At 43.7% G+C, this 12,500-nt stretch overlaps 1 protein-coding gene across 1 annotated transcript; it reads left to right on the forward strand.

Moving 5' to 3' along the window:
* The first annotated feature begins 8,639 nt into the window (after positions 1–8,639).
* Positions 8,640–12,183, forward strand: LOC143935489 (C-C chemokine receptor type 10-like). Its single transcript, XM_077459413.1, has one exon. It carries the CDS (start codon positions 8,716–8,718, stop codon positions 9,685–9,687), a length of 972 nt encoding a protein of 323 aa, XP_077315539.1. The 5' UTR covers positions 8,640–8,715; the 3' UTR covers positions 9,688–12,183.
* The last annotated feature ends 317 nt before the right edge of the window (positions 12,184–12,500 follow it).

A 12,500-nucleotide genomic window follows, 5' to 3' on the forward strand; every position in this document is an offset into this window, starting at 1 on the left:
CCTGTAAGAGTTGATATGGGAAAAACTGATGCTTTATCCCAATCCTTGTTTTACTAAAAACCCCAAATTTTTAAACAACATTTGTCATTGGGACAGAAAGTGAGGTGAAATCTTCTGAAGAGGTGCACAGACGGAAAACAAAATGTTACAAGGGTGATAACCCTTTCCAATGTTTTCCAAAAAGCTTAAAAATAGATTTTTTGACTGAAGCTACACTTGAAAAATGTACCAGTTCAAAATTACAAACAGATTCTACTTAACAACAAACCTACACAGTCCCTGTCTTGTTTGCACCGCCTGTATACTGCTGTTCTGAGTATATAGGACTTGGGGGCCCCATGCCTTTCTTTTTTTTTAAGAGAAGAGAAATCAGCGACAATGTCACCTCACTGATGAGACCTGTATGCCTTCAGGGGCATACCAGGCCCTTAGGTCTGGTAAGGATTTTAAGGGGAACCCCCTACGCCTCCAAAATCCATATCAGACCCCTATCCGAGTATGCAGCCCGGCCGCTCAGGAAAGGGGGAGGGGATGAGCGAGCGCCCCCCCTCCTGAGCCATACCAGACTGCGTGCCCTAAACATGGGGGGTGGGTGCTTTGGGGGAAGGGGGGCGCCCTTCTGGTATGGATTTTTGGGGGTTTGGGGGTCTGGTATGGATTTGGGGTTTTTTTTGGGCCTAGGGGTTACCCTTAAAACCCCTACCAGACCTAAGGGCCTGGTATGCCTCCGGAGGGGGAACCTCCAGAGCCGGGACCAGACATTACATTAAAACCACAAGCAGTTTTAAATGACTTTTTTTTTCGTTAGAAATGTAATTTTGTGCAAGGACTGTTCTAAACACGAGAAACAGGTGCCACTTCACAGGCACAATATTTAAAGGAATATTTCTCATTTTTTTCACTTTAAGCGTCATTAAAATCAGTGCTCCCAAAAAACGTTTTTTTTGCATTGATACCATGTCCCCTGGGGCAGGAGCCGTGTCCCAAAACCCTTTTTAGGACAATTACAGTAGATGCTGCCAATATTGTGTTTCCAGCGCGATCCTGTCGCGCTGGTTCCCGGCGACAGGCTTCTCTAACCAGTACGATCCCGTCACGCTGGTTCTCGCGCTGGCTGCAATAGGAAAATGTAATTTTCCTATAGTAGCGAGCGAGAGAAATAAGTGACAATGTCGCCTCACTAATGAGACCTGCATGCCTTCAGGCGCATAACAGGTCCTTAGGTCTGGTAGGGATTTTAAGGGGAATCTCCGAATATCGGAATCCGGGAGCCCCCTTTAATAAGGGAGCCCCCAGATACAGGCCCCCCACCCTATGTGAATAAGTATGGGGTACCCCTACCCATTCACCTGGTGAAAAAAGTGTAAATAAAAAACACAACACAAGTTTTTTAAATACTTTATTAGACAGCTCTGGGGATCTTCTTCCGTCTTGGGGAGTCTTCTCGCCAGACTCCTCTGCTATCTTCTGATAGCTCTTTTACTAGCGGGGGAGTCCGGCTTTCTTCTTCGTCGTCGCCGTCCGGGGGTCTTCTTCCGACTTTGGGGTCTTGTCCCGCTCTTCGGTTCTTCTTGCCAGGCCTCCGCTATCTTCTTATAGCTCTTTTACTAGTGTTGGCTCAGTCTTCTGTCACTGTCATCGCCGCCGTCGCCTTTTTCACCTTATTCTCCTTCTTCTCTTCTCTTCTTCCTTTCGATGTTGACACAACGCTCTCTCTGGCCGCAATGGCAGGGGCGCGTTGTGCAGTGACTTATATAGGTATAAGGGGCGGGATCACTGGGTGATATCACATGGTGACCCGCCTCCTATGATGTCACTAGCCAACGCTAGTAAAAGAGCTATAAGAAGATAGCGGAGGCCCGGCAAGAAGAACCGAAGAGCAGGGCAAGACCCCGAAGTCGGAAGAAGGCCCCCGGCTGGCGGCGACGACGAAGAAGAAAGCCAGGCTCCTCCGTTAGTAAAAGAGCTAGCAGAAGATAGCGGAGGAGTCCAGCGAGAAGACCCCCCAAGATGGAAGAAGACCCCCAGAGCTGTCTAATAAAGTATTGTAAAAACTTGCATTGTGTTTTTTATTTACACTTTTTCCCCCAGGTGAATGGGTAGGGGCCGGTATCTGGGGGCCCCCTTATTAAAGGGGCTCCCGGATTCCGATAAACCCCCCCACCCACAGACCCCAACAACCAACTGCCTGGGTTTTCGGGAAGAGGCCCTTATCCTCATCAACATAGGGACAAGGTGCTTTGGGGTGGAGGGGCCGCAGGGCGCCCACCTTCCCCCAAAGCACCCACCCCCCATGTTGAGGGCACGCGGCCTGGTACGGCTCAGGAGGGGGGGCGCTCGCTTGTCCCCACCCCCTTTCCTGACCGGCCGGGCTGCGTGCTCGGATAGGGGTCGGGTATGGATTTTCGGGGGACCCCATGTTGTTTTTTTTGGCGTAGGGGGTTCCCCTTAAAATCCCTACCAGACCTAAGGGCCTGGTATGCCTCCGGAGGGGGAACCCAATGCCGTTTTTTAATTTAAAATTTGGTGTGGAGTTCTCCCTTAAGACTCATACCGAATACAGTGCCTGGTATTGGCGGGAATCCAATTCGGATCCCCGCACCAGTGTGAACCCGACCTTAATGTCAGTGATGCTTGTCGCTTATCGGGAAAGGAAAATAAACATTTTTCCTTTCCAAATGCGAGCCGGCTCAGCACTGGCTCTCGCGATGGGGCTCTCAGGGTGTCAATCTCACCGATAAAAGCAATTTTCTCTGTTGCTAGTACCCAACTTTTACTATACAAAATATATATTGACTACCTGTTTTTTTTTTTTATCTGGGAGGGTTCACTAGACACTTTACAAGAATTTTTTAATTAATTGAATTTGAATAAATATAATATCAAGCTGACTTGTGAGTATAGTCAAAGTGATATACATTTTTTAGATGTCAATATTTTTAGACAAGTGAACAGGTTGGGAACTAAGGTACATTTCAAGCCTACTGATTCTAACAGTTATCTGCCCACTAATAGTGGACACCACCCTATGTGGTTAAAAAACATTCCTAAGGGGCAAATTACTAGGGTGAAAAGGAATTGTTCTAATGAGATGGATTTCATATCTCAAGCGCAGATTTTAAAGAAGAAATGTATTGAAAAAGGTCACTGTGAAGAGGGGTTGGATTCCATTATTCAGGAACTAGCTGTGCTCCCTAGGGATTAATTTTTTTAGTGACGCTTCTCCTATCCCAGACGAAAATGGTCGAGAGTGGAATTTCATTCCCAATATAGAGAGGTGGAAGAAATCTTTGCCACTCAGTGGCATGTCCTTCTTATGGATAAAGTGTTGCATTCAGTATTAACCTGTAAGCCAGGGTTTATCTACAGCAAGGCGTTGAGTTTTGATGATAAGATTGTAAGGAAGGTGTTGGATCCCCACCACCTTCTGGGATGGGGATGAATTTTTTGCCTGTAGGAAATGTTGGACTTGCAAGGAAGTAAATAGGCCATTGAGGGCCCTTGAGAGATTCACATCTCCCTCTAACAATAAGGTACCGTATATACTCGAGTATAGGCCGACCCGAATATAAGCCGAGGCCCCCAATTTACCCCCAAAAAAACTGGCAAACTTATTGACTCGTGTATAAGCCGAGGGTGAGACATGCCTGTCCATCCCTGTGTGTGTGTCCGTCCATCCCTGTGTGTCCGTCCATCCCTGTGTGTCCGTCCATCCCTGTGTGTCCGTCCATCCATCCCTGTGTGTGTGTGTGTCCATCCATCCATCCATCCCTGTGTGTGTGTGTCTCCATCCATCCATCCATCCATCCCTGTGTGTGTGTGTGTCTCCATCCATCCATCCATCCATCCCTGTGTGTGTGTCTCCATCCATCCATCCATCCCTGTGTGTGTGTGTCTCCATCCATCCATCCATCCATCCCTGTGTGTGTGTGTCTCCATCCATCCATCCATCCATCCCTGTGTGTGTGTGTGTCTCCATCCATCCGTGTGTGTGTGTGTGTGTGTGTGTGTGTGTGTGTGTCCAGCCTACCTGTGTCCCGAGCCTTTGTCCCGAGCCTCCGTCCCGTGTCGTGCCTTGCCTTCGTCCCGTCCCGTCCCGTCCCGTCCCGTGCCGTGCCTTGCCTTGCCTCCGTCCCGTGCCCTCTTCGTCGGCGGCCATTGTAAAATTCAAAAGCCGCGCCTCCTCCTTCGCCTGTGATAGGCGGAACACTGAATTTCCCAGCAGCCTGTGTTCCGCCTATCACGGACGTCGTATCATCCTCGTCCGTAGTACGAGGATGAGCGGATGCCCGTGATAGGCGGAACACAGGCTGCTGGGAAATTCAGTGTTCCGCCTATCACAGGCGAAGGCGGAGCCGGAGGCGCGGCTTTTGAATCATAGAATGGCCGCTGTCTGTCTGCTCGACACGCTGATCGAGCGGGCAGACAGCGATGACTCGAGTATAAGCCGAGGGGGGCACTTTCAGCCTCAAAAAAGAGGCTGAAAATCTCGGCTTATACTCGAGTATATACGGTATTCACCATTAAAGAATTCATTATGTGCAATACTTCCTATGTGGTCTATGCTCTGCAATGTCCATGCGGGCTTATTTATATAGGCTGCACTAAGAGACTTTTGAAAATCAGAATTGCAGAGCATATAGCCAATATAAAAATAGGTTTTAAAGACAACAATGTGTCGCTCCACTTTAAATTTAATGCATAATCAAGACCCTTCTGGTCTCAAATTTTGGGGTATCGACCACTTGAAACCACTGTGGAGGGGCTCTAATTTGGTCAGGGACCTATCTAAGAGAGAGACCCAGTGAATTTTTCTAGTAGACACTTTATCGCCGAAATGGTTAAATGTTGAACTAGATATTAATTGCTTTACGTGATTATTAGTACTGTGTACATAATGTGGTATTATCTGAGTGTTTTTAGTTTTATATATGAATTATCAGTTTTCTGCACTTTTAGAGGATTTTAATATGATGTTGTTTTAAATAACTAATCCCTTGAATTATATGTTTATTTTTACTGATATAGCTATACCAGTGTAACGTTCATCACTTCAAAGACTTTGCTGTGAAGTTGGCCACATGCCAGTATTGCTCAACATTTGCGCTGTTTGTAGTATTTGACTGATACAGTTTGTTTTTAGCTGTCTATATGTTTTTAATTATACTTTTTATAGTTTTTAAACAGCTGCTTATAATAATTGGGTGACTTTGGTATTAATGCTCTGTTTCTGGGTTACCATTTAGGTATTTTGGGAATAGTAATTAATCTCCTTGGTGCTGAGTGGTGTATTGTAGGCCTTTAAGTATACACTTCTGTTTCTTAAAAAATAATACATCTGTCACAAATCACTGCTGCCGCTGTAGGCCTCATGTACACTGCTGCTGGTAAACTGACGTTTAGGAGCAGTTGGGAGTTTTTTCAACTGCCCCTGAACTCTCCTCCATGTTATCTTATCTGTCCATGTACACAGGGTAATTTACAGTAGTTTCTAGGCAGTTGAGTTTAGAGGCATTTTTTGTAATGCAAACAAATGGGTTCAGAAGCTGAGTTTACAGGTATCTACAGGTAACTCACGTTTAGCCACATTTTATTTACAAGTGTTTTTCATTTTTGGCTACTTTTTTTAAAAACCGCCTCTAAGCGCAAACACAGCAAAACACTGCTAAATGCGGCATGTAAACACAGCAAAACGACGGGTTACTATCTGTCGATTTAAATCGTTCAGGAGAGGTTGTAAAAGCATCCCGTGTACATGAAGCCTTAACCACTTCAATACCGGGCACTTAAACACCTTCCTGCCCAGACCAATTTTGAGCTTTCAGCGCTGTCGCACTTTGAATGACAATTGCGCGGTAATGCTACACTGTACCCAAATGAAATTTGTATCATTTTTTTCCCACAAATAGAGCTTTCTTTTGGTGGTATTTGATCACCTCTACGGTTTTTATTTTTTGCGCTACAAATAAAAAAATACCGAAAATTTTGAAAAAAAAAATGTTTTTTTTTGTTTCAGTTTCAAAACTTTGTAAATAAGTACGTTTTCTCCTTCACTGATGGGCACTGATGGGGCTACACTGATGGGCACTGATAAGGTGGCACTGATGGGCACCAATGTGGCACCAATGAAGTGGCACTGATAGGCGGCACTGATGGGCGACACGGATGGGCGACACGGATGGGCGACACGGACGGACACTGATAGGTGGCACAAATTGGCACTGATAGCTGGCACGGATGGGCGGCACGGATGGGCATGGATAGGCGGCACAGGTGGGCATGGATAGGCGGCACAGGTGGGCATAGATAGGCGGCACAGGTGGGCATAGATAGGCGGCACAGGTGGGCATGGATAGGCGGCACAGGTGGGCACTCATAGGCGGCACAGGTGGGCACTCAGGCGGCACAGGTGCGCACTCATAGGCGGCATCGGTGTTATAGTAATGGATGCCAATCAGTGCCAAACAATAATGCATGCCAATCAGTGATGCCCATTGTGGCCACTGATTGGCATCCATTATGGGCACTGATTGGCACCCATTGTGCTGACTGGCACCCTGGTGGTCTAGGGAGGATTATGGATTTTTATTACCTTTTCCCTGGTGGTCTAGTGGTGTCCCTGGTGGTCCAGTGTGGGCATCCTCGGGGGGGCTGTGCTGATAATCGATCAGCACAGACCCCCCCTGTCAGAGGAGCAGCCGATCGGCTCTCCTCTACTCGCGTCTGACAGACGCGAGTGAGGGAAAGCCGATCACCGGCTCTTCCCATTTACACTGTGATCAGCCGTGATTGGACACGGCTGATCACATGGTAAAGAGTCTCCGTCGGAGACTATTTACCGAGATCGTAGTTGCCGGGTGTCAGACTGACACACCGCAACAACGATCGCCGCGATGCGCGCCCCCGGGGGCGCGCAGCGGCTCATAATCCTAATCGCGTTATATGACGTCCGGTTAGGATTATGAAACCACTTTGCCGCCGTCAATTTGTAATAGGGCGGGCGGCAAGTGGTTAATAACTACAAAAATACCAATGTGTAAAAGTGCAAAATCTCCACTTCATAGTAGCGCCGTGATTATAAACATTGGATCCTTCATAATAGAGTGCATATTCATCACATTAAAAAGTCCTCATAGAAAAAGTCCACATAGATGTGCATGAAAAAAGTGCTTCAATCCCTCCCACAAATTTTCTCCACCGTACACCACTTTTGCCTGTGAAATCCCTCTCCCAAAAGACAGACACTCACCGGAACTCTATGAGACAACTCACTTGGCTGGCATAGCTCACTTTATTGTAATTAAACCATAGCTCCCAAATTTTAGATCTCCACATCACTCCACCGTGCGGCTCATCAAACATCATGAATATATGAAAGAGACAGCCTTTAATGTACAGTAACCAAACAACCTTTGTTTAATAAAAGATGAAAAAGCCACTCACAAAATAAAATATAAGTCACACTCATCCAGATTATAATATGGCATCAGGCAAACATAAGCAGCGATCTATCTCTGCCTCACCACCTCCGGAATACTTGGGTAGCATTACCGCATCATGTCCGGTTCTGGGCCTGACAGCACTTCCAGTTGTCATGTAGCCATGCACGACGCATTTTGTCACTTCGCCATAGGGAGTGGCTACATGGCACAGCCATATACCCTCCCACTTTTCAGCATTAACTCATAACTTCCCACAAAATGGTAACCCTTTGTCCGGACAGCACCGTGAACACAGGCAGGTCACAGCATACTTGTGCAGTGCAGTTAACCCCTATTAAGCCAAATAAAAGCTACAAATTTAATCCCTCAGATTGCAATCAAATAGATGGCAATCTAAAAAAAATGACAAATAGTCACATAATATTAAGGTGCCCATAGTATTAAAAAACTATTAAAGTGGAAGGCATATAAATCAAAACTATAATAGATATTCAGGTTAAAAAATCTTTCACAATAAAAATACAATAAAAAGTAAAGACTTGCATAACTATCAAAAAAGATTCACTGTTAACCCTTTTAATAATTACTAATAAAACAATTAATGTTTAAACCATCAGGTGTCATTGTGAGTACCTGGTTTAAATAATATTTCTTTATGTGGGCTCTTTTGTTTACAGTTTGCTGTCAGCAGTGCCGACTCCTAAAAACTAGTGCAAAAGGCACTGTAAAATGGATCAAAAACTAATGCAGATGCACTTTTAATTCATATTTATTGAAGTATATGGAGAACAAAGTAGCACTGCATTGCACCAAACTCTCACAGGACCCTACTCGAAGTCGAATCTCAGTCACATTGTGTATATATGAATGGGCTCCATAGAAACAGATGTTATCTCACTTGACATGCAATTCACTGCTTTACAACTCTAATTAGAAATCACATCAATGTGAACCAGGGCTTAGAGCCAGCAGGGCACAGCTGCAGCATCAGACCGACTGTGTGGGTTTTTTTTTGCAAGTGCATATTGCTCCTTTAATGAAAAGTGCTCTTGAAGACAAGGATGGAAATAACTGGGTTACACTGGAGAGCTTAAAATGTATTTTTTGTAGCTGAAAGAAATTGGTATAAGTCAGAATACAAAAACAAGCTGTGATGGTATAAAAACATAATTTCTCTTTTCTCTTACAGTTTTCTGACAGCCCCCAGATTACAACAGATTACTACGTTTCATCCGACTATGAAATTCCAGAGATCTGTGAAGTCAGTGGCATTATGGATTTTGTCAGAATCTTTCAACCATTTGTTCAAATGCTTGTATTTTTGATTGGCATGTTTGGCAATACCTTGGTCCTCCTTACATATAGATGCTCCCGCAAGATTAAATCTAAGACTGACACCTATCTTATTAACCTGGCGATATCTGACCTCCTTAAGCTCATGACACTTCCATTTTGGATCACCAGCGCTATTAATGGCAGGGAGCTTAACAATGGGATGTGTAAGGTTGCAAAAGGTGTGTTCTCCATCACCTTCTTTAGCGGATTCCTATTCCTAACTTGCATCAGTTTGGACCGTTATTTTGAAATTGTCCGAGCTGTTGAGGCTCACACAAAACGCAAAAAATCTTTCTTTTGCAGCAAAGTCACCTCTGTATTTGTCTGGATAGCATCAAGTTTTCTTAGTCTTCCAGAATTCATCTTCAGTGAGTCAAAAAATCTAGATGGTTCCAAAATCTGCAAAATGATCTTTCCAGAAGACATCACCAGTATACTGAAGAATATGTGTAACTTCTTTCAAATTGTCCTTGGGTTCATTTTTCCTTTCTGTGTGATGATTGTATGCTACTCTTCCATTATCAGGACCCTATTTACTTGTAGAAGTTTTGAGAAACACAAAGCCATGAAGGTCATTATCTCCATTGTGCTAGCCTTTGTGGTTTTCCAACTCCCTTACACATTAGTCACTTTCATGGAGACCACTGACTTCATAGGAAGCAAGCAGATGAGCTGTGAAGTAAGAAAGCATAAAGATATTGCCATCATCATCACCAGCAACTTGGCATTCACTCGATGCTGTATCAATCCAATCCTCTATGCATTTGTGAGTGTTAAATTCAGAAATGACATATTGCTCATGCTGAAGAATTTTAGATGCATATCTAGATCAAGTTACATTAGACACTGTGGATCAAGCAGAAGTTTCAGCACTCCTGCTGCAATGGAAACCAGTAGCTTCATACTGTAGACACAATGGTTCCTCAGGATACTGACATTGTTATATTTAGGACACATAGTGGAAGATTTACTAAATCTGGTGCAGCTGTACATAGTAACCAATCAGCTTCTAACTTAGCTTAGCTCAATCAAGCTTTGACCATAAACCTAGAAGCTGTTTGGTTAATATGCACAGCCAGATTCTGTTTGCCCCAGTTTTAGTAAATGCCCACCATAATGTAGAAATGTTATAGGCCACATTCAACCAATCCAGTAATATTTCAATTTTGCCTGCTTCTTACATTGGGGGTATTTTCTTTTTATAGCTCAAAAAATAAAAACCGCGGGGGTGAACAAATACCACCAAAAGAAAGTTCTATTAGTGGGGGAAAAAAAAAGGACGTCAATTTTGTTTGGGAGCCACGCTGCATGACTGCGCAATTGTCAGTTAAAGCGGTGCAGTGGCGAATCGCAAAAAGTGGTCTGGTCTTTGGCCAGCAAAATGGTCCGGGGCTTATGTGGTTAAAGTATTTATATATTTTTTTAACTATTTAAAGATGTATTAAAATGCAGAGTAAGAACAAAAATAACCTCTGACCTCTGAGAAAGTATATCCCATTCCTATATTCTTAATGCAGACTTTCACCTAAGAAAATGCCTTTTTATTTCCTTGTTCCTCCCCCCTCCCTCTTACAAAATAGGATATATTTCCTCACTATTAGAAAGGCATATTACCTTTCTATGTGCTGCACCACAGCACTTACTCCTCTCTTGTTTAACCAGTTCCCGACCAGCGCACGCCGATGTACGTCGGCAGAATGGCACGGGCAGGCATATTGGCGTACAGGTAGGTTCATTTTTAAATGCCGCCCTTCCATCGTGTGCGAGCCGCTGGCGGGACCCCCGTGAGTCCGGTCGTGGGTCCCGCGGACTCGATCACCGCGGGGATACCCGCGATCGTCTCATGGGGTGGCTGAATGGGGAGATGCCCTTGTTCTGCCTAGCAACAAGTGACACTGATCTCTGCTCCATGTGATTGGAGCAGAGATCAGTGTTCACTAACACAAAGCCCAGCCCCCCACAGTTAGTAACACGCCCCTAGGAAAACTTAACCCCTTCACTGCCAGTGTCATTTACACAGGAATCAATGCATTTGTATAGCATTGATTGCTGTATAAATCACAATGGTCCCAAAAATGTGTCAAAAATGTCCAATGTGTCCGCCAAAATGTCGCAGTCACAATAAAAAATAAAAAATAAATCACGGATTGCCGCCACTAGTAAAAAAAAAAATGATTAATAAAAATGCCATAAAACTATCCCTATTTTGTAAACGCTATAACTTTTGTGAAAACCAATCAATAATCACTTATTGAGATTTTTTTTACCAAAAATATGTAGAATACGTATCGGCCTAAACTGAGGGAAAAAAATGTTTTTTCATATATTTTTGGGGGATATTTATTATAACAAAAAGTAAAAACATTATTTGAGAATATTAGTCACCTGACTCTGATTTTGAAATCGAAAGATGTCTGGCAGTAGGGTGACACTGACAATAGGGCACTGACAACAGGCTCACCCAGTGCTCAAATTTCAACTGCTTCATTAGTAAGCTCTTTTTTTTTATATATGGGCACCACATTGGCCTTGCACCAGTTTAGTGGTACCGCGCCAGTCATTAAAGAGTGTATACAAATTAGAAACAATGGTTTTAAAACAATAAAGCTCAACTCTTTGAGAACCCATGGATGTAAGCCATCTGGTGCGGGTGCTTTATTAACCTTTATTCTGTCTAAATGTTTCTGGACCATATCATTTTTGAGCTGTTGTAGTTAAGGATGAGCCGAACACCCCCCTGTTCAGTTCGCACCAGAACCTGCGAACAGACCTAAACTTCGTGTGAACTTTAGAACCCTATTAAAGTCTATGGGACTCGAACGTTCAAAATCTAAAGTGCTAATTTTAAAGGCTAATATGCAAGTTACAGGCATACTATAGACACCCTCCCAGGTACAAAATTTAAAGGAATATTACACTTTTATTGTTTCACTTTAATCACTATTAAAATCACTACTCCCGAAAAAACAGACGTTTTTAAAACTTTTTTTTGCATTGATCCATGTCCCCGGTGCAGGACCCAGGTCCCCAAACACTTTTTAGGACAATAACTTGCATATTAGCCTTTAAAAATTAGCACGTTAGATTTCTCCCATAGACTTGTACAGGGTGTTCCCGGCTTTTTGAACTTGCCGCGAACACCCCAAATTGTTCACTGTTCGCCGAACAGGCAATGTTCGACTCGAACATGAGATAGACTCAAACTCGAAGCTCATCCCTAGTTGTGGTTCTTTTGGGGCCATGTTAATACTATCTACCATTATGGCCTTGAGCTCCCCCATTTTCCTTAATATTCACAGAGCTGAAGAACATATTTAATACATTTCACTTCTCTTTGTCCCCAGTCACCAACTCAAAATGATCTTGTAAAGGGCCTACATGCACAGATCTGACCTTTTTACTAATAATACAGTGGTGTGAAAAAGTGTTTGCCCCCTTCCTCATTTCCTGTTCCTTTGCATGTTTGTCACACTTAAGTGTTTCGGAACATCAAACCAATTTAAACAATAGTCAAGGACAACACAAGTAAACACAAAATGCAATTTGTAAATGAAGGTGTTTATTATTAAAGGTGAAAAAAAATCCAAACCATCATGGCCCTGTGTGAAAAAGTGATTGCCCCCCTTGTTAAAACATACTATAACTGTGGTTGTCCACACCTGAGTTCAATTTCTCTAGCCACACCCAGGCCTGATTATTGCCACACCTGTTCACAATCAAGGC

This window comes from Lithobates pipiens, unplaced genomic scaffold, assembly GCF_037356315.1.
Source record: "Lithobates pipiens isolate NorthernLeopardFrog02 unplaced genomic scaffold, aLitPip1_a1.2 Scaffold_28, whole genome shotgun sequence".
Taxonomy (NCBI): Eukaryota; Metazoa; Chordata; class Amphibia; order Anura; family Ranidae; genus Lithobates; species Lithobates pipiens.

Coding starts and splice junctions, on each gene's coding strand:
- LOC143935489 (XM_077459413.1), top strand. CDS start 8,716: ATGGATTTTGTCAGAATCTTTCAACCATTTGTTCAAATGCTTGTATTT.